Source organism: Oncorhynchus keta, chromosome 35 (genome assembly GCF_023373465.1).
Source record: "Oncorhynchus keta strain PuntledgeMale-10-30-2019 chromosome 35, Oket_V2, whole genome shotgun sequence".
Classification (NCBI taxonomy): domain Eukaryota; kingdom Metazoa; phylum Chordata; class Actinopteri; order Salmoniformes; family Salmonidae; genus Oncorhynchus; species Oncorhynchus keta.
This window is the reverse complement of record NC_068455.1, coordinates 763,910-787,606: the sequence shown is the minus strand read 5'-3', so window position 1 is coordinate 787,606 and position 23,697 is coordinate 763,910. Positions and strand designations below refer to the sequence as shown.

At 41.3% G+C, this 23,697-nt stretch overlaps 1 protein-coding gene across 1 annotated transcript; it reads right to left on the bottom strand.

Annotated features, from left to right (window-relative positions):
- Positions 1 to 17,466: 17,466 nt before the first annotated feature.
- On the bottom strand, positions 17,467 to 23,371 carry LOC118380803 (forkhead box protein I1c-like). The gene is made up of 2 exons (XM_035767779.2): positions 22,778 to 23,371; positions 17,467 to 18,526 (listed from the first exon to the last, which is right to left on the bottom strand). The coding sequence occupies exons 1-2, from the start codon at positions 23,343 to 23,345 to the stop codon at positions 17,835 to 17,837; spliced, it is 1,260 nt and encodes a 419-aa protein (XP_035623672.1). The 5' UTR covers positions 23,346 to 23,371; the 3' UTR covers positions 17,467 to 17,834.
- Positions 23,372 to 23,697: the final 326 nt, after the last annotated feature.

The following is a 23,697-nucleotide window of genomic DNA, read 5'->3' as shown; positions in this document are numbered from 1 at the left end:
GGAGGTAGATATGTATAGGGGGAAGGAGACAGGGATACTGGAGTGATGGAGGTAGATATGTATAGGGGGAAGGGGACTATATACAGGGTCAGTACCATATTAACAATGTACAGGGATACTGGAGTGATGGAGGTAGATATGTATAAGGGGTAAGGAGACAGGGATACTGGAGTGATGGAGGTAGATATGTATCGGGGGTAAGGGGACTATATACAGGGTCAGTTCCATATTAACAATGTACATGGATACTGGAGTGATGGAGGTAGATATGTATAGGGGGAAGGAGAAAGGGATACTGGAGTGATGGAGGTAGATATGTATAGGGGGAAGGGACAGTGGAGTGATGGAGGTAGATATGTATAGGGGGAAGGGGACAGGGATACTGGAGTGATGGAGGTAGATATGTATAGGGGGAAGGGGACAGGGATACTGGAGTGATGGAGGTAGATATGTATAGGGGGAAGGGGACAGGGATACTGGAGTGATGGAGGTAGATATGTATAGGGGGAAGGGGACAGGGATACTGGAGTGATGGAGGTAGATATGTATAGGGGTAAGGAGACAGGGATACTGGAGTGATGGAGGTAGATATGTATAGGGGGAAGGGGACAGGGATACTGGAGTGATGGAGGTAGATATGTATAGGGGGAAGGGGACAGGGATACTGGAGTGATGGAGGTAGATATGTATAGGGGGAAGGGGACAGGGATACTGGAGTGATGGAGGTAGATATGTATAGGGGGAAGGAGACAGGGATACTGGAGTGATGGAGGTAGATATGTATAGAGGAAGGGGACAGGGATACTGGAGTGATGGAGGTAGATATGTATAGGGGTAAGGGGACAGGGATACTGGAGTGATGGAGGTAGATATGTATAGGGGAAGGTGACAGGGATACTTGAGTGATGGAGGTAGATATGTATAGGGGGAAGGAGACAGGGATACTGGAGTGATGGAGGTAGATATGTATAGGGGGAAGGAGACAGGGATACTGGAGTGATGGAGGTAGATATGTATTGGGGGAAGGGGACAGGGATACTGGAGTGATGGAGGTAGATATGTATAGGGGGAAGGTGACTATATACAGGGTCAGTACCATATTAACAGTGTGGATACTGGAGTGATGGAGGTAGATATGTATAGGGGGAAGGAGACAGGGATACTGGAGTGATGGAGGTAGATATGTATAGAGGGAAGGAGACAGGGATACTGGAGTGATGGAGGTAGATATGTATAGGGGGAAGGGGACAGGGATACTGGAGTGATGGAGGTAGATATGTATAGAGGGAAGGAGACAGGGATACTGGAGTGATGGAGGTATATATGTATAGAGGGAAGGGGACAGGGATACTGGAGTGATGGAGGTAGATATGTATAGGGGGAAGGAGACAGGGATACTGGAGTGATGGAGGTAGATATGTATAGGGGTAAGGAGACAGGGATACTGGAGTGATGGAGGTAGATATGTATAGGGGGAAGGGGACAGGGATACTGGAGTGATGGAGGTAGATATGTATAGGGGGAAGGAGACAGGGATACTGGAGTGATGGAGGTAGATATGTATAGGGGGAAGGTGACTATATACAGGGTCAGTACCATATTAACAATGTACAGGGATACTGGAGTGATGGAGGTAGATATGTATAGGGGGAAGGAGACAGGGATACTGGAGTGATGGAGGTAGATATGTATAGGGGGAAGGAGACAGGGATACTGGAGTGATGGAGGTAGATATGTATAGGGGGAAGGGGACAGGGATACTGGAGTGATGGAGGTAGATATGTATAGGGGGAAGGGGACAGGGATACTGGAGTGATGGAGGTAGATATGTATAGGGGGAAGGAGACAGGGATACTGGAGTGATGGAGGTAGATATGTATAGGGGGAAGGGGACAGGGATACTGGAGTGATGGAGGTAGATATGTATAGGGGGAAGGGGACAGGGATACTGGAGTGATGGAGGTAGATATGTATAGGGGGAAGGAGACAGGGATACTGGAGTGATGGAGGTAGATATGTATAGGGGGAAGGAGACAGGGATACTGGAGTGATGGAGGTAGATATGTATTGGGGGAAGGAGACAGGGATACTGGAGTGATGGAGGTAGATATGTATAGAGGGAAGGAGACAGGGATACTGGAGTGATGGAGGTAGATATGTATAGGGGGAAGGTGACTATATACAGGGTCAGTACCATATTAACAATGTACAGGGATACTGGAGTGATGGAGGTAGATATGTATAGGGGTAAGGAGACAGGGATACTGGAGTGATGGAGGTAGATATGTATAGGGGGAAGGGGACAGGGATACTGGAGTGATGGAGGTAGATATGTATAGGGGGAAGGGGACAGGGATACTGGAGTGATGGAGGTAGATATGTATAGGGGGAAGGGGACAGGGATACTGGAGTGATGGAGGTAGATATGTATAGGGGGAAGGGGACAGGGATACTGGAGTGATGGAGGTAGATATGTATAGGGGGAAGGGGACAGGGATACTGGAGTGATGGAGGTAGATATGTATAGGGGTAAGGAGACAGGGATACTGGAGTGATGGAGGTAGATATGTATAGGGGGAAGGGGACAGGGATACTGGAGTGATGGAGGTAGATATGTATAGGGGAAGGGGACAGGGATACTGGAGTGATGGAGGTAGATATGTATAGGGGGAAGGGGACAGGGATACTGGAGTGATGGAGGTAGATATGTATAGGGGGAAGGAGACAGGGATACTGGAGTGATGGAGGTAGATATGTATAGAGGGAAGGGGACAGGGATACTGGAGTGATGGAGGTAGATATGTATAGGGGTAAGGGACAGGGATACTGGAGTGATGGAGGTAGATATGTATAGGGGAAGGTGACAGGGATACTTGAGTGATGGAGGTAGATATGTATAGGGGGAAGGAGACAGGGATACTGGAGTGATGGAGGTAGATATGTATAGGGGGAAGGAGACAGGGATACTGGAGTGATGGAGGTAGATATGTATTGGGGGAAGGGGACAGGGATACTGGAGTGATGGAGGTAGATATGTATAGGGGAAGGTGACTATATACAGGGTCAGTACCATATTAACAGTGTGGATACTGGAGTGATGGAGGTAGATATGTATAGGGGGAAGGAGACAGGGATACTGGAGTGATGGAGGTAGATATGTATAGGGGGAAGGAGACAGGGATACTGGAGTGATGGAGGTAGATATGTATAGGGGGAAGGAGACAGGGATACTGGAGTGATGGAGGTAGATATGTATAGGGGGAAGGTGACTATATACAGGGTCAGTACCATATTAACAATGTACAGGGATACTGGAGTGATGGAGGTAGATATGTATAGGGGTAAGGAGACAGGGATACTGGAGTGATGGAGGTAGATATGTATAGGGGGAAGGGGACAGGGATACTGGAGTGATGGAGGTAGATATGTATAGGGGGAAGGGGACAGGGATACTGGAGTGATGGAGGTAGATATGTATAGGGGGAAGGGGACAGGGATACTGGAGTGATGGAGGTAGATATGTATAGGGGGAAGGGGACAGGGATACTGGAGTGATGGAGGTAGATATGTATAGGGGGAAGGGGACAGGGATACTGGAGTGATGGAGGTAGATATGTATAGGGGTAAGGAGACAGGGATACTGGAGTGATGGAGGTAGATATGTATAGGGGAAGGGGACAGGGATACTGGAGTGATGGAGGTAGATATGTATAGGGGGAAGGGGACAGGGATACTGGAGTGATGGAGGTAGATATGTATAGGGGGAAGGGGACAGGGATACTGGAGTGATGGAGGTAGATATGTATAGGGGTAAGGGGACAGGGATACTGGAGTGATGGAGGTAGATATGTATAGGGGAAGGTGACAGGGATACTGGAGTGATGGAGGTAGATATGTATAGGGGGAAGGAGACAGGGATACTGGAGTGATGGAGGTAGATATGTATAGGGGGAAGGAGACAGGGATACTGGAGTGATGGAGGTAGATATGTATAGGGGGAAGGGGACAGGGATACTGGAGTGATGGAGGTAGATATGTATAGGGGGAAGGTGACAGGGATACTTGAGTGATGGAGGTAGATATGTATAGGGGGAAGGAGACAGGGATACTGGAGTGATGGAGGTAGATATGTATAGGGGAAGGGGACAGGGATACTGGAGTGATGGAGGTAGATATGTATAGGGGGAAGGAGACAGGGATACTGGAGTGATGGAGGTAGATATGTATAGAGGGAAGGGGACAGGGATACTGGAGTGATGGAGGTAGATATGTATAGGGGTAAGGGGACAGGGATACTGGAGTGATGGAGGTAGATATGTATAGGGGGAAGGTGACAGGGATACTTGAGTGATGGAGGTAGATATGTATAGGGGGAAGGAGACAGGGATACTGGAGTGATGGAGGTAGATATGTATAGGGGAAGGAGACAGGGATACTGGAGTGATGGAGGTAGATATGTATTGGGGGAAGGGGACAGGGATACTGGAGTGATGGAGGTAGATATGTATAGGGGGAAGGTGACTATATACAGGGTCAGTACCATATTAACAGTGTGGATACTGGAGTGATGGAGGTAGATATGTATAGGGGGAAGGAGACAGGGATACTGGAGTGATGGAGGTAGATATGTATAGAGGGAAGGAGACAGGGATACTGGAGTGATGGAGGTAGATATGTATAGGGGGGAAGGGGACAGGGATACTGGAGTGATGGAGGTAGATATGTATAGAGGGAAGGAGACAGGGATACTGGAGTGATGGAGGTATATATGTATAGAGGGAAGGGGACAGGGATACTGGAGTGATGGAGGTAGATATGTATAGGGGGAAGGAGACAGGGATACTGGAGTGATGGAGGTAGATATGTATAGGGGTAAGGAGACAGGGATACTGGAGTGATGGAGGTAGATATGTATAGGGGGAAGGGGACAGGGATACTGGAGTGATGGAGGTAGATATGTATAGGGGGAAGGAGACAGGGATACTGGAGTGATGGAGGTAGATATGTATAGGGGGGAAGGAGACAGGGATACTGGAGTGATGGAGGTAGATATGTATAGGGGGAAGGGGACAGGGATACTGGAGTGATGGAGGTAGATATGTATAGGGGGAAGGAGACAGGGATACTGGAGTGATGGAGGTAGATATGTATAGGGGGAAGGAGACAGGGATACTGGAGTGATGGAGGTAGATATGTATAGGGGGAAGGTGACTATATACAGGGTCAGTACCATATTAACAATGTACAGGGATACTGGAGTGATGGAGGTAGGTATGTATAGGGGCAATCATACTATATACAGGGTCATTACCATATTAACAGTTCCATATTCCATATGTGTATAGAGACAGTGTGTTGGGCCCTGTCAGTGTGTTGGGCCCTGTCAGTGTGTATAGAGACAGTGTGTAGGGCCCTGTCAGTGTGTATAGAGACAGTGTGTAGGGCCCTGTCAGTGTGTATAGAGACAGTGTGTAGGGCCCTGTCACTGTGTATAGAGACAGTGTGTAGGGCCCTGTCAGTGTGTATAGAGACAGTGTGTAGGGCCCTGTCACTGTGTATAGAGACAGTGTGTAGGGCCCTGTCACTGTGTATAGAGACAGTGTGTTGGGCCCTGTCAGTGTGTTGGGCCCTGTCAGTGTGTATAGAGACAGTGTGTAGGGCTCTGTCAGTGTGTATAGAGACAGTGTGTAGGGCCCTGTCAGTGTGTATAGAGACAGTGTGTAGGGCCCTGTCAGTGTGTATAGAGACAGTGTGTAGGGCCCTGTCAGTGTGTATAGAGACAGTGTGTAGGGCCCTGTCACTGTGTATAGAGACAGTGTGTAGGGCCCTGTCACTGTGTATAGAGACAGTGTGTTGGGCCCTGTCAGTGTGTTGGGCCCTGTCAGTGTGTATAGAGACAGTGTGTAGGGCCCTGTCAGTGTGTATAGAGACAGTGTGTTGGGCCCTGTCAGTGTGTTGGGCCCTGTCAGTGTGTATAGAGACAGTGTGTAGGGCCCTGTCAGTGTGTATAGAGACAGTGTGTTGGGCCCTGTCAGTGTGTTGGGCCCTGTCAGTGTGTATAGAGACAGTGTGTTGGGCCCTGTCAGTGTGTATAGAGACAGTGTGTTGGGCCCTGTCAGTGTGTTGGGCCCTGTCAGTGTGTATAGAGACAGTGTGTTGGGCCCTGTCAGTGTGTTGGGCCCTGTCAGTGTGTATAGAGACAGTGTGTAGGGCCCTGTCAGTGTGTATAGAGACAGTGTGTTGGGCCCTGTCAGTGTGTTGGGCCCTGTCAGTGTGTATAGAGACAGTGTGTAGGGCCCTGTCAGTGTGTATAGAGACAGTGTGTTGGGCCCTGTCAGTGTGTATAGAGACAGTGTGTAGGGCCCTGTCAGTGTGTATAGAGACAGTGTGTTGGGCCCTGTATTGATACTACCTGTTTGATGGTTCGTCTGAGGAGTGTCCGAGCCGGTGTAGTAGGATTCAACCTGAGTTTCCTGCTCCTTGACGTCAGCAGCTCCAGCCTTTAAATCCATGGCTTCTGGTCAGGATATGCACTACTACATAATCTACAGATATACTATATATTCTATTCACATACTGTCCATTATGTCAAGACGTCCTATCACATATATACATCCATATTTATACTCTGGACTCTGACATTGATCGTCCTAATATTGACATATTTCTTAATTCCATTCTTCTACTTTTTGATTTGTGTGCACTGGTGGAGCTAGGAACACACGCATTTCGCTGCACCCGCAATAACATCTGCTAAACATGTGTATGCGACCAATAAAATTAAAATTGGATTTGATCCTGTCTCTATAATAGTTCATTTCAGTGGTTCAACCAGAGGCAGCTGTAACGATTGTCTTCTTCTTCTGATGAAGAAGGAGTAGACCAAAGTGCAGCGTGGTACGTGTTCATATTTCCTTTAATAAACTGAACACTAAATACAAAAGAACAAGAGAATAAATGAAAACCGAAACAGTCCGGTGCAAACACTGAAACGGAAAACAACTACCCACAACCCATAGTGGGAAAACAGGCTGCCTAAGTATGGTTCTCAATCAGGGACAACAACTACCCTCAAATACAGGTGGGAACAGGCTACCTAAGTATGGTTCTCAATCAGGGACAACAACTACCTTCAAATACAGGTGGGAACAGGCTACCTAAGTATGGTTCTCAATCAGGGACAACAACTACCCTCAAATACAGGTGGGAACAGGCTACCTAAGTATGGTTCTCAATCAGGGACAACAACTACCCTCAAATACAGGTGGGAACAGGCTACCTAAGTATGGTTCTCAATCAGGGACAACAACTACCCACAAATACAGGTGGGAACAGGCGACCTAAGTATGGTTCTCAATCAGGGACAACGATAGACAGCTGCCTCTGATTGGGAACCATACCAGGCCAAACACACAGAAATACAAAACATAGAACAAAAACATAGAACGCCCACCCCAACTCACGCCCTGACCAAACCAAAAATAGAGTCATAAAAAAAGGTCAGAACGTGACAGGAGCTGGAAGTTGACATGTTATATGTGTTGGCAATACATTCCTCTGCCCTCTCTGTGTCGGCGTGGACCGGGAGTCTCTGTGATCTGTATGTCCACTGACAGGGTTGTAATGGAGTCTTTGTGATCTGTATGTCCACTGACAGGGTTGTAATGGAGTCTTTGTGATCTGTATGTCCACTGACAGGGTTGTAATGGAGTCTCTGTCATAACTGTGTCTGTCTGGGAGTCTTTGTGATCTGTAAGTCCACTGACAGAGTTGTAATGGAGTCTGTCATAACTGTGTCTGTCTGGGAGTCTTTGTGATCTGTATGTCCACTGACAGGGTTGTAATGGAGTCTCTGTGATCTGTATGTCCACTGACAGGGTTGTAATGGAGTCTCTGTGATCTGTATGTCCACTGACAGGGTTGTAATGGAGTCTTTGTGATCTGTATGTCCACTGACAGGGTTGTAATGGAGTCTCTGTCATAACTGTGTCTGTCTGGGAGTCTTTGTGATCTGTATGTCCACTGACAGGGTTGTAATGGAGTCTCTGTGATCTGTATGTCCACTGACAGGGTTGTAATGGAGTCTCTGTCATAACTGTGTCTGTCTGGGAGTCTCTGTGATCTGTAAGTCCCCTGACAGGGTTGTAATGGAGTCTCTGTCATAACTGTGTCTGTCTGGGAGTCTTTGTGATCTGTAAGTCCACTGACAGGGTTGTAATGGAGTCTTTGTGATCTGTATGTCCACTGACAGGGTTGTAATGGAGTCTTTGTGATCTGTATGTCCACTGACAGGGTTGTAATGGAGTCTTTGTGATCTGTATGTCCACTGACAGGGTTGTAATGGAGTCTCTGTCATAACTGTGTCTGTCTGGGAGTCTTTGTGATCTGTATGTCCACTGACAGGGTTGTAATGGAGTCTCTGTGATCTGTATGTCCACTGACAGGGTTGTAATGGAGTCTCTGTCATAACTGTGTCTGTCTGGGAGTCTCTGTGATCTGTAAGTCCCCTGACAGGGTTGTAATGGAGTCTCTGTCATAACTGTGTCTGTCTGGGAGTCTTTGTGATCTGTAAGTCCACTGACAGGGTTGTAATGGAGTCTCTGTGATCTGTAAGTCCACTGACAGAGTTGTAATGGAGTCTTTGTGATCTGTATGTCCACTGACAGAGTTGTAATGGATTCTTTGTGATCTGTAAGTCCACTGACAGGGTTGTAATGGAGTCTTTGTGATCTGTATGTCCACTGACAGGGTTGTAATGGAGTCTTTGTGATCTGTAAGTCCACTGACAGAGTTGTAATGGAGTCTCTGTCATAACTGTGTCTGTCTGGGAGTCTTTGTGATCTGTAAGTCCACTGACAGGGTTGTAATGGAGTCTCTGTGATCTGTAAGTCCACTGACAGAGTTGTAATGGAGTCTTTGTGATCTGTATGTCCACTGACAGAGTTGTAATGGAGTCTTTGTGATCTGTATGTCCACTGACAGGGTTGTAATGGAGTCTTTGTGATCTGTATGTCCACTGACAGAGTTGTAATGGAGTCTCTGTCATAACTGTGTCTGTCTGGGAGTCTTTGTGATCTGTATGTCCACTGACAGAGTTGTAATGGAGTCTCTGTCATAACTGTGTCTGTCTGGGAGTCTTTGTGATCTGTAAGTCCACTGACAGGGTTGTAATGGAGTCTCTGTCCTAATTACAGTACAGTCAGTTCGTAAAGGTCCTCAGAGTTTCTGTCCTGTGAAGGCCATGCTTATGAACTGGTCTGTCTCACCATCTGATTGGCTGAGCCCATCTGGACCTGTGGTAACCCCTGCTACATTCTACATTACTATAGATTCTACATTCCTATACATTCTACATTACTCTACATTCTACATTACTATACATTCTACATTTCTATACATTCTACATTACTATAAATTATACATTCCTATACATTCTACATTACTATACATTCTACATTCCTATACATTCTACATTCCTATACATTCTACATTACTCTACATTGTACATTTCTATACATTCTACATTACTATACATTCTACATTCCTATACATTCTACATTACTATACATTCTACATTACTATACATTCTACATTACTATACATTCTACATTACTAAACATTCTACATTCTTATACATTCCACATGTGCACATTATACCTTATACAATATACGCTACACGTAATACTCTATACATTATACTCTACACGTTATACTCTATACGTTATACTCTATACATTATACTCTATACGTTATACTCTACACATTATACTCTATACATTATACTCTACACATTATACTCTACACGTTATACTCTACACATTATACCTTATACAATATACGCTACACGTAATACTCTATACATTATACTCTATACGTTATACTCTACACGTTATACTCTATACGTTATACTCTATACATTATACTCTATACGTTATACTCTATACATTATACTCTATACATTATACTCTATACGTTATACTCTATATGTTATACTCTACACATTATACTCTATACATTATAGTCTATACGTTATACTCTACACGTTATACTCTACACGTTATACTCTATACATTATAGTCTATACGTTATACTCTATACGTTATACTCTATACGTTATACTCTATAAATTATACTCTACACATTATACTCTATACGTTATACGTTATACTCTACACGTTATACTCTATACATTATCACGTTATACTCTATACATTATACTCTATACGTTATACTCTATACGTTATACTCTATACATTATCACGTTATACTCTATACATTATACTCTATACGTTATACTCTATACATTATACTCTATACGTTATACTCTATAAGTTATACTCTATACATTATACTCTATACGTTATACTCTATACGTTATACTCTATACATTATCACGTTATACTCTATACATTATACTCTATACGTTATACGCTTCACATTATACTCTATATGTTATACTCTATACATTATACTCTATACGTTATACTCTATACATTATACTCTATACGTTATACTCTATACGTTATACTCTATACGTTATACTCTATACGTTATACTCTATACATTATACTCTATACGTTATACTCTATACGTTATACTCTATACATTATACTCTATACGTTATACTCTATACGTTATACTCTATACGTTATACTCTATACATTATACTCTATACGTTATACTCTATACGGTATACTCTATACGTTATACTCTATACGTAATACTCTATACGTTAGACTCTATACATTATACTCTATATGTTATACTCTACACATTATACTCTATACGTTATACTCTATACGTTATACTCTATACGTAATACTCTATACGTTATACTCTATACATTATACTCTATATGTTATACTCTATACATTATACTCTATACGTTATACTCTATACATTATACTCTATACGTTATACTCTATACATTATACTCTATATGTTATACTCTACACATTATACTCTATACGTTATACTCTATACGTTATACTCTATACGTTATACTCTATACGTTATACTCTATATGTTATACTCTATACATTATACTCTATACATTATACTCTATACGTTATACTCTATACGTTATACTCTATACATTATACTCTATACGTTATTCTCTATACGTAATACTCTATACGTTATACTCTATACGTTATACTCTATACGTAATACTCTATACGTTATACTCTACACATTATACTCTATACGTTATAGTCTATACGTTATACTCTACACGTTATACTCTACACGTTATACTCTATACATTATAGTCTATACGTTATACTCTATACGTTATACTCTATACGTTATACTCTATAAATTATACTCTACACATTATACTCTATACGTTATACGTTATACTCTACACGTTATACTCTATACATTATCACGTTATACTCTATACATTATACTCTATACGTTATACTCTATACGTTATACTCTATACATTATCACGTTATACTCTATACATTATACTCTATACGTTTTACTCTATACATTATACTCTATACGTTATACTCTATACGTTATACTCTATACATTATACTCTATACGTTATACTCTATACGTTATACTCTATACATTATCACGTTATACTCTATACATTATACTCTATACGTTATACGCTTCACATTATACTCTATATGTTATACTCTATACATTATACTCTATACGTTATACTCTATACATTATACTCTATACGTTATACTCTATACGTTATACTCTATACGTTATACTCTATACGTTATACTCTATACATTATACTCTATACGTTATACTCTATACGTTATACTCTATACATTATACTCTATACGTTATACTCTATACGTTATACTCTATACGTTATACTCTATACATTATACTCTATACGTTATACTCTATACGGTATACTCTATACGTTATACTCTATACGTAATACTCTATACGTTAGACTCTATACATTATACTCTATATGTTATACTCTACACATTATACTCTATACGTTATACTCTATACGTTATACTCTATACGTAATACTCTATACGTTATACTCTATACATTATACTCTATATGTTATACTCTACACATTATACTCTATACGTTATACTCTATACATTATACTCTATATGTTATACTCTACACATTATACTCTATACGTTATACTCTATACGTTATACTCTATATGTTATACTCTATACATTATACTCTATACATTATACTCTATACGTTATACTCTATACATTATACTCTATACGTTATACTCTATACATTATACTCTATACGTTATACTCTATACGTTATCCTCTATACATTATACTCTATACGTTATTCTCTATACGTAATACTCTATACGTTATACTCTATACGTTATACTCTATACGTAATACTCTATACGTTATACTCTACACATTATACTCTATACGTTATACTCTATATGTTATACTCTATACGTTATACTCTATATGTTATACTCTATACATTATACTCTATACGTTATACTCTATACGTTATACTCTATACGTTATACTCTATACATTATACTCTATACGTTATACTCTATACGGTATACTCTATACGTTATACTCTATACGTAATACTCTATACGTTATACTCTATACATTATACTCTATATGTTATACTCTACACATTATACTCTATACGTTATACTCTATACGTTATACTCTATACGTAATACTCTATACGTTATACTCTATACATTATACTCTATATGTTATACTCTACACATTATACTCTATACGTTATACTCTATATGTTATACTCTACACATTATACTCTATACGTTATACTCTATACGTTATACTCTATACGTTATACTCTATACGTTATACTCTATATGTTATACTCTACACATTATACTCTATACGTTATACTCTATACGTTATACTCTATACGTTATACTCTATACGTTATACTCTATACGTTATACTCTATACGGTATACTCTATACGTTATACTCTATACGTAATACTCTATACGTTATACTCTATACATTATACTCTATATGTTATACTCTACACATTATACTCTATACGTTATACTCTATACGTTATACTCTATACGTAATACTCTATACGTTATACTCTATACATTATACTCTATATGTTATACTCTACACATTATACTCTATACGTTATACTCTATATGTTATACTCTACACATTATACTCTATACGTTATACTCTATACGTTATACTCTATACGTTATACTCTATACGTTATACTCTATATGTTATACTCTACACATTATACTCTATACGTTATACTCTATACGTTATACTCTATACGTTATACTCTATACGTTATACTCTATATGTTATACTCTATACATTATACTCTATACATTATACTCTATACGTTATACTCTATACATTATACTCTATACGTTATACTCTATACGTTATCCTCTATACATTATACTCTATACGTTATTCTCTATACGTAATACTCTATACGTTATACTCTATACGTTATACTCTATACGTAATACTCTATACGTTATACTCTACACATTATACTCTATACGTTATACTCTATATGTTATACTCTATACGTTATACTCTATATGTTATACTCTATACATTATACTCTATACGTTATACTCTATACGTTATACGCTTCACATTATACTCTATATGTTATACTCCACACATTATACTCTATACGTTATACTCTATACATTATACTCTATATGTTATACTCTACACATTATACTCTATACGTTATACTCTATACGTTATACTCTATACGTTATACTCTATACATTATACTCTATATGTTATACTCTATATGTTATACTCTATATGTTATACTCTATACATCATACTCTATACATTATAGTCTATACGTTATACTCTATATGTTATACTCTACACATTATACTCTACACGATATACTCTATACGTTATACTCTATACGTTATACTCTATACGTTATACGTTATACTCTACACGATATACTCTATACGTTATACTCTATACGTTATACATTATACTCTACACGATATACTCTATACGTTATACTCTATACATTATACTCTATACGTTATACTCTATACATTATACTCTATACGTTATACTCTATACGTTATACGCTACGCGTTATACTCTATACGTTATACTCTATACGTAATACTCTATACGTTATACTCTATACGTTATACGTTATACTCTATACGTTATACTCTACATGTTATTCGCTACACATTATACTCTATACGTTATACTCTATACGTTATACGCTACACGATATACTCTATACGTTATACTCTATTTGTTATACTCTATACGTTATACTATATACGTTCTACTCTATACGTTATACTCCATATGTTATACTTTATACGTTATACTCCATATGTTATATGATACACATTATATGCAAAATACCCTACATTCATCACAAAACAGAAAAAGGAGGTAGATCAAAAGCAGGTATATCTCTCTAGTCACCCCCAAAACCAATTCTTCCTTTGGCCGCCTCTCCTTCCAGTTCTCTGCTGCCAATGACTGGAACTAACTACAAAAATCTCTGAAACTGGAAACACTTATCTCCCTCGCAAGCTTTAAGCACCAGCTGTCAGGGCAGCTCACAGATTACTGAACCTGTACATAGCCCACCTATAATTTAGCCCAAACAACTACCTCTTTCCCAACTGTATTTATTTTATTTTATTTATTTTGCTCCTTTGCACCCCATTATTTCTATTTCTACTTTGCACATTCTTCCACTGCAAATCTACCATTCCAGTGTTTTACTTGCTATATTGTATTTACTTTGCCACCATGGCCTTTTTTTTGCCTTTACCTCCCTTCTCACCTCACTTGCTCACATCGTATATAGACTTGTTCCTACTGTATTATTGACTGTATGTTTGTTTTACTCCATGTGTAACTCTGTGTCGTTGTATCTGTCGAACTGCTATGCTTTATCTTGGCCAGGTCGCAATTGTAAATGAGAACTTGTTCTCAACTTGCCTACCTGGTTACATAAAGGTGAAATAAATAAATAAAAACCAACTGATATTGCCAAATACTTTAATTATTTTTTCATTGGCAAACTGAAGGATGACATGCCAACAACAACAAACACTGACACTACACATCCAAGTATATCTGACCAAATCATGAAAGACAAGCGTTGTAATTTTGAATTCTGTAACGTGAGTGTGAAAGTGGTGAACAAAATAATTGTTGTCTATCAATAATGACAAGCAACCAAGGTCTGACAATCTGGAGAGAAAATGACTGTGGATAATAGCAGATGATATTGACATGCCTATTTGCCACATCTTCAATTTAAGCCCTCAGGCCTGGAGGGAAGCTGAAGTCATTCCGCTACCCAAGAATAGTGAATCCCCCTTTACTGGCTCAAATAGCCGACCAATCAGACGGTTATCAACCCTTAGTAAACTTCTGGAAAAAATGGTGTTTGACCAGATACAATGCTATTTTACAGTTAACAAATTGACAACAGACTTTCAGCATGCTGATAGGGAAGGACATTCAACAAGCACAGCACTTACACACATGACTGATGATTGGCTGAGAGAAATTGATGATAAAAATATTATGGAGGCTGTTTTGTTAGACTTCAGTGCCGGCTTTTGACATTATCGATCATAATCTGCTGCTGAAAAAACCTGTGTTATGGCTTAATACCCCCTGCTATAATGTGGATAAGGAGTTACCTGTCTAACAGAACACAGAGGGTGTTATAATATATAATCCAGTTATAATATATAATCCAGGTAATGAGGAATTCCCCAGGGCAGCTATCTAGGCCCAATACTTTCTCAATCTTTACTAATGACATGACACAAGCTTTGAGTAAAGCCAGTGTCTATCTATACACGTCAGCTACTACAGTTTCTGAAATGACTGCAACACTTAACAAAGAGCTGCAGATAGTTTCAGAATTGATGGCAAGGAATAAGTTAGTCTTAAATATTTAAAAAACTGAAAGCATTGTATTTGGGACAAATCTTTCACTGACCCCTAAATCTCAACTTAGTCTTGTAATGAATAATGTGGAAATTGAGCAAGTTGAGCTGACTAAACTAACCCTGGATTGTAAATTGCATGGTCAAAATATATTGACACAACAGTAGCTAAGATGGGGAGAAGTCTGTCCATGATAAACACTTCTCTGTCTTCTTAACAGCACTATAAACAAGGCAGGTCCTACAGGCCCTAGTTTTGTCACACCCGGATTACTGTTCAATCGTGTGGTCAGGTGCCACAAAAAAGGATTTAGGAAAATTGCAATTGGCTCAGAACAGGGCAGCATGGCTGGCCTTGGATGTACACAGAGAGCTAACATTAATAATATGCATGTCAATCTCTCCTGGCTCAAAGTAGAGGAGAGTTTGACTTCATCACTACTTGTATTTGTGAGAGGTATTGACATGTTGAATTCACTGAGCTGTCTGTTTGAACTACTGGCACACATTTCAGACACCCTGACTACCCCACAAGACATGCCACCAGAGGTCTCTTCACAGTCCAGAACAGACTATGGGAGGCACACAGTACTACATAGAGCCATGACTACATGGAACTCTATTCCACAGTACTACATAGAGCCATGACTACATGGAACTCTATTCCACAGTACTACATAGAGCCATGACTACATGGAACTCTATTCCACAGTACTACATAGAGCCATGACTACATGGAACTCTATTCCACAGTACTACATAGAGCCATGACTACATGGAACTCTATTCCACAGTACTACATAGAGCCATGACTACATGGAACTCTATTCCACAGTACTACATAGAGCCATGACTACATGGAACTCTATTCCACAGTACTACATAAAGCCATGACTACATGGAACTCTATTCCACAGTACTACATAGAGCCATGACTACATGGAACTCTATTCTACAGTACAACATAGAGACATGACTACATGGAACTCTATTCCACAGTACTACATAGATCCATGACTACATGGAACTCTATTCCACAGTACTACATAGAGCCATGACTACATGGAACTCTATTCCACAGTACTACATACAGCCATGACTACATGGAAATCTATTCCACAGTACTACATAGAGCCATGACTACATGGAACTCTATTCTACAGTACAACATAGAGACATGACTACATGGAACTCTATTCCACAGTACTACATAGATCCATGACTACATGGAACTCTATTCCACAGTACTACATAGATCCATGACTACATGGAACTCTATTCCACAGTACTACATAGAGCCATGACTACATGGAACTCTATTCCACAGTACTACATACAGCCATGACTACATGGAAATCTATTCCACAGTACTACATAGAGCCATGACTACATGGAACTCTATTCCACAGTACTACATAGAGCCATGACTACATGGAACTCTATTCCACAGTACTACATAGAGCCATGACTACATGGAACTCTATTCCACAGTACTACATAGAGCCATGACTACATGGAACTCTATTCCACATCAAGTAACTGACGCAAGCAGTAAAATTAGATTTAAAAACAGATTAAAAACACCTTATGGAACAGTGAGGTCTGTGAAGCAACACAAACATTGGCACAGACACATTCATACACACACACACACGATAACACATGCACTTTACACACATACACATGGATTTAGTACTGTAGATATGTGGTAGTGGTGGAGTAGGGGCCTGAGGGCACACAGTGTATTGTGAAAACTGTGAATGTATTGTAATGTTTAAAAAAAAGAAGATAAACTGCCTTAATTTTGCTGGACCCCAGGAAGAGTAGCTGCTTCCTAGGCAGGAACTACTGGGGATCCGTAATAAATACGAATACAAATACACGTTATACATTATATGCTACACGTCCGTGCCCTCTCTGGGGTATATTAGACCGTTGACGCTGAAGCCGTTGTAGAAGTGGCTGTTGAACTGTCCTGTCTGCCCCCCTCCACTGAAGCTGTTGTAGAAGTGGCTGTTGAACTGTCCTTCCTGCCCCCCTCCGCTGAAGGTATTGCAGAACACTCCTCTGTTGAAGTGAGACAGGTTGTCTGCCGGGTGACCGTGGACCCCGTGGCCTGAATCTGAGACCCCCGGGTAGTCCTGGCCCGGGGCCTGTGTCGGGATGTGGGTGGTGTGGTTGTGGTATGGGCTGCTATGGAGGGCTGTAATGTTCCTATTGGTCAGCTCGTTGACCAACCCCAGAGAGCCAGTCTGTCTGCTGGGGGGACTAGAGGCACCTAGGGACCCGGAGCCCAAGGACCCAGAGCCCAGCCCAGCCATACTGCTGAAAAAGTTGTTACAACACGGAGCGCTGGACACCAGGCTTAGGGGGGAGGAGCTCCTATGACCCTCACTGACCACTTCCATGTCTGGGGAGGCGGTGCCTAGGAGCTGGGGGCTGTCTAAGGTCTTGATGGGCGGGGCGGTTTGGCCGTCCTCTGTCTTGGTGCTGTTAGTGGAGTCGGAGCGGCGCTTCCTCTTCCTCCTGAAGTTCCCGTTGTCAAACATCTTCTCACAGTTCGGATCCAACGTCCAGTAGTTCCCTTTACCTGGAACATGAAAAAATATACCTTTTATTTTTCACATCAGTATTATGTATATATAATATAATTTACAGTATATTTATTCTCACATCAGTATTATGTATATATAATATAATTTACAGTATATTTATTTTCACATCAGTATTATGTATATATAATATAATTGACAGTATATTTAGTCTATACAGGGCGTCTGTATCCAGAACCCTTCCTTTTGTCCACATTTTGTTACATTACAGCCTTATTTTAAAATGGATTAAATATTTTATTTTTTATTTATTTGACCTTTATCTAACTAGGCAAGTCAGTTAAGAACAAATTCTTATTTACAATGACGGCCTACCCCGGCCAAACCTGGACGACGCTGGGCCAATTGTGCGCAACCCTGTGGGACTCCCAATCACGTCCGGATGTGATACAGCTTGGATTCGACTCAGAGACTGTAGTGACACAGTGCCTTAGACCTCTGCACCACTCGGGAGCCCAAAAAATAAATTCTCATCAATCTACACACAATATCCCATAACGACAAAGCAAAAACAGGTTTTATACATTTTTGCAAATGTATTAATAATAAAAAACAGAAATTCCTTATCTGCGTAAGTATTCAGACCCTTTGCTATGAGACTCTAAATGGAACTCAAGTGCATCCTGTTTCCATCGATCATCCTTGAGATGTTTCTACAACTTGATTGAAGTCCACCTGTGGTAAATTCAATTGATTGGACATGATTTGTAAAGGAACACACCTGTCTATATACGGTCCCACAGTTGACAGTGCATGTCAGAGCAAAAACCATTATTCCTAAATGGAAGAAGTTTGGATCCACCAAGATTCTTATTAGAGCTGGCCGCCTGGCCAGGGGGTCAGAGACAGGATTGTGTCGAGGCACAGAACTGAGGAAGGGTACAAAAACATGTCTGCAGCATTGAAGGTCCCCAAGAACACAATGGCCTCCATCTTTATTAAGTGGAAGAAGTTTGGAACCACCAAGACTCTTAGAGCAGAACCAAACTGAGCAAGAACCTGATGATCACTCTGACAGAGCTCCAGAGTTCCTCTGTGGAGATGGGAGAAACTTCCAGAAGGATAACCATCTCTGCAGCTCTCCAACAATCAGGCCTTAATGGTAGAGTGGCCAGACGGAAGCCACTCCTCAATAAAAGGCACGGCATCCCACTTGAGTTTGCCAAAAGGCACCTAAAGACTCTCAGACCATGAGAAACAAGATTCTCTGGTCTGATGAAATCAAGATTGAACTCTTTGGCCTGAATGCCAAGCGTCACATCTGGAGGTAACCTGGCACCATCCCCTAAGGTGAAGCATGGTGCTTCAACAAAGTAAGGGATCTGAATAATTATGTAAATGTCATATTTTGTTGTTTTATTTTTGTATATATTTCCTAACATTTCTGAAAACCTATTTTTCCTTTGTCATTATGGGGTATTGTGTGTAGATTGATGATGGAAAAAAAAAACTATTGAATCCATTTTAGAATACGAAATGTGGAAACAGTCAAGGGGTCTGAATACTTTCCGAATGCAATGAAGAACCACAGAGTGACATGCTCATCTTGAGAATACCGCTGCTGGGCCAAACAATATCACAGATAAAAGAAATGAGGACTTGGGTAAAGTCTGAAGGTTGTGTTGGGTGCAGGAATACAACACTGACGAGCCTCTCCTTTATATGGAATGTACACATTCACACAATGGGAAAGGAAAGGGGGGTTTCCTAGTCAACGGAATGTCTTCAACTGAAATGTGTCTTCTGCATTTAACCCAACCCCCCTGAATCAGAGAGGTGTGTCTTCTGCATTTAACCCAACCCCCCTGAATCAGAGAGGTGTGTGTCTTCTGCATTTAACCCAACCCCTCTGAATCAGAGAGGTGTGTCTTCTGCATTTAACCCAACCCCCTGAATCAGAGAGGTGTGTCTTCTGCATTTAACCCAACCCCCCTGAATCAGAGAGGTGTGTCTTCTGCATTTAACCCAACCCCCTGAATCAGAGAGGTGTGTCTTCTGCATTTAACCCAACCCCTCTGAATCAGAGAGGTGTGTCTTCTGCATTTAACCCAACCCCCCTGAATCAGAGAGGTGTGTCTTCTGCATTTAACCCAACCCCCCTGAATCAGAGAGGTGTGTCTTCTGCATTTAACCCAACCCCCCTGAATCAGAGAGGTGTGTCTTCTGCATTTAACCCAACCCCCCTGAATCAGAGAGGTGTGTCTTCTGCATTTAACCCAACCCCCCTGAATCAGAGAGGTGTGTCTTCTGCATTTAACCCAACCCCCCTGAATCAGAGAGGTGTGTCTTCTGCATTTAACCCAACCCCCCTGAATCAGAGAGGTGTGTCTTCCGCATTTAACCCAACCCTGAATCAGAGAGGTGTGTCTTCTGCATTTAACCCAACCCTGAATCAGAGAGGTGTGTCTTCTGCATTTAACCCAACCCCCCTGAATCAGAGAGGTGTGTCTTCTGCATTTAACCCAACCCCCCTGAATCAGAGAGGTGTGTCTTCTGCATTTAACCCAACCCCCCTGAATCAGAGAGGTGCGTGGGGGGGCTGCCTTAATCAACATCCACGGTGCCCATGGCAGAACGACAGATGTTTACCTTGTCAGCTCGGGGATTCGATCCAGCAAACTTTCAGTTATTGTCCCAACACTCTAACCACTAAGATACATGCCCACAATGTAATGTACTAGTATGGTGTACATTATCACATAGAATCTGTGTGCTCTGCTCTGAGCGCTCCAAGGTTAGGATTATCAAACCGTTTATCTATAACCTGCCATGGTAGGAAACTGAATGTCCACATGCGCGTGAAGCCTCTAATAACAAGCTCATCCCTAACGTTTCCTATTTCTAACAAACCATTGGGATTAACCTATAGAATAATATACAGTGTCTTCAGAAAGTATTCATACCCCTTGACTTTTTCCACATGATGTTGTGTTACAAAGTGGGATTAAAATGGATTAAATTGTCATTTTTTTGTCAATGATCTACACAAAATACTCTGTAATGTCACATTCGAAGAAAAAAACCACTAACATATCTTGATTAGAAAAGTATTCAACCCCTGAGTCAATAGATGTTGGAATCACCTTTGGCAGCGATTACATCTACCAATAGGTGCCCTACTTTGCGAGGCATTGTAAAACCTCCCTGGTCTTTGTGGTTGAATCTGTTTCAAATTCACTGTTGGACTGAGGGACCTTACAGATAATTGTATGTGTGTGATACAGAGATGAGGGACCTTACAGATAATTGTATGTGTGTGATACAGAGATGAGGGACCTTACAGATAATTGTATGTGTGGGGTACAGAGATGAGGGACCTTACAGATAATTGTATGTGTGTGATACAGAGATGAGGGACCTTACAGATAATTGTATGTGTGTGATACAGAGATGAGGGACCTTACAGATAATTGTATGTGTGGGGTACAGAGATGAGGGACCTTACAGATAATTGTATGTGTTGGGGTACAGAGATGAGGGACCTTACAGATAACCCAGAGCGATGGGTAACGATGCTTCGTGGGTGACTGTTGTTGATGTGTGCAAAGTGTCCCTGGTTCGCGCCCGGATATGGGCGAGGGGACGGTCTAAAGTTATACTGTTACAAGAATACTTTGTGAAGGCTCTGTATATTATAATATATGTATTGCCACATAGTTATACTTCCCATGATAGAGCAGAAGGCCATTCATGCATTATATTAGACTCTTCACATCCTAAATCTATGGAATGTCATATTGTAATGAGACAGGCAGGGAAGGTCTCGAACTCTCGACCTTCTAGCCCGAGGTCCGGCGCGCAAAAGCATGCCTAAACCGCAGAGTCGATTTCCGCGCTTATCGTTACAATATAATATCAGTCATTGTCCTGCTAATATGACTTTATATATTTGATTTTCACAAAATAAGCACTATAATACGCATTCTAGCCTTCAACGTTGAGGGAACAATTTGAAAGTAGAAAATTAACAATTACCTGGATATGGGATTAGCCTTTATTTCATCTAACTGGTTTTAACTGACATGATAGCCTGCAACCGGCCTACATCGAGTTGTTCAATCGGTCATAGGCCAGCGCTTTTACACGTGTTTGTATAGGATTTCTAATGAACAGCTGAACATCACATAGCCCACCTGAGTCATTACCATATAACATTATATCTACACATGGGGCTAGAACATTTATAGGTTACAAATAGATGTTACAATAATATAATATAATTATAATACCTGGGTCATCCTCATCACGGGGGACCTTTTTAAAACAGTCGTTAAGTGACAGATTATGTCGGATAGAGTTCTGCCACCCCACCTTGCTCTTCTTATAGAACGGGAAGTTATCAGCGATATACCGGTAGATCTGACTCAGGGTCAACTTCTTATCGTGCACGTTCTGGATCGCCATGGCGATGAGCGCAGAGTAGGAGTAGGGAGGACGGACCAGCTTTAGCAACTCCTCCTGACTGGCGATGGACAGCCAACCCAGGTCTGGACCCCCGAACCCGGGGGAGTTGGTGAGGAACTGCCGTTGTGTCCCGTAGGAAGGCGGCATGAAGGATGCGGAGTTGACAGCGGGCCTGTTCAACCAAAGGTATGGGTTGGGGGAGGATGTGTAATCTCCGAAGCCGTATCCAGACGGCCTCTGTGCGCCCTGGAAGCTCTGCTGGTGGTGATACATGTTTAAATTGTCGCAGTAGACAGCCATCTCCTGCGGCTCCTGGGCGCCCTTGGGCTGGGGTTGGAGAGAGCTGGCGGATGGAGAGGAGGTGTGGTGGACTGAAGGGTCGATGGAGTTCATGCTCCACGCGGGAGGACAACCCCAAGACGCTACAGTAACGGGTTAGAACGGATGAACAAGCAACAGCAGCAACAAGTACCAGATTGTATAACTTCAGACCGACAGTTTCTCATTCAGACAGATCATCTCTAAAAGCCAAAAGACAACCACTAACTGGTTGGGGGTGTGGTCATGGAACTTGAACCGACATGCAGAGGTGAGAAAGAGAAGAACTCCACAGTGACGGTTTCCTTAAAACATAATATCCATTGAAAAATATGACCTGAAAATGATTAAAATCAGCGTCAGTAGAATAGGTCTAATATATAAAATACCTCCTATTATTTTATCCAAAGCCTTAAACCTAAATGTT

What these genes read in the sequence shown, in the direction of transcription:
- LOC118380803 (XM_035767779.2), bottom strand. Translation starts at nt 23,345, where the DNA reads ATGAACTCCATCGACCCTTCAGTCCACCACACCTCCTCTCCATCCGCC. An exon ending in CCGTGATGAGGATGACCCAG is followed by an intron (nt 18,527 to 22,777) that starts GTATTATAATTA and finishes TTCATGTTCCAG; the next exon opens with GTAAAGGGAACTACTGGACG.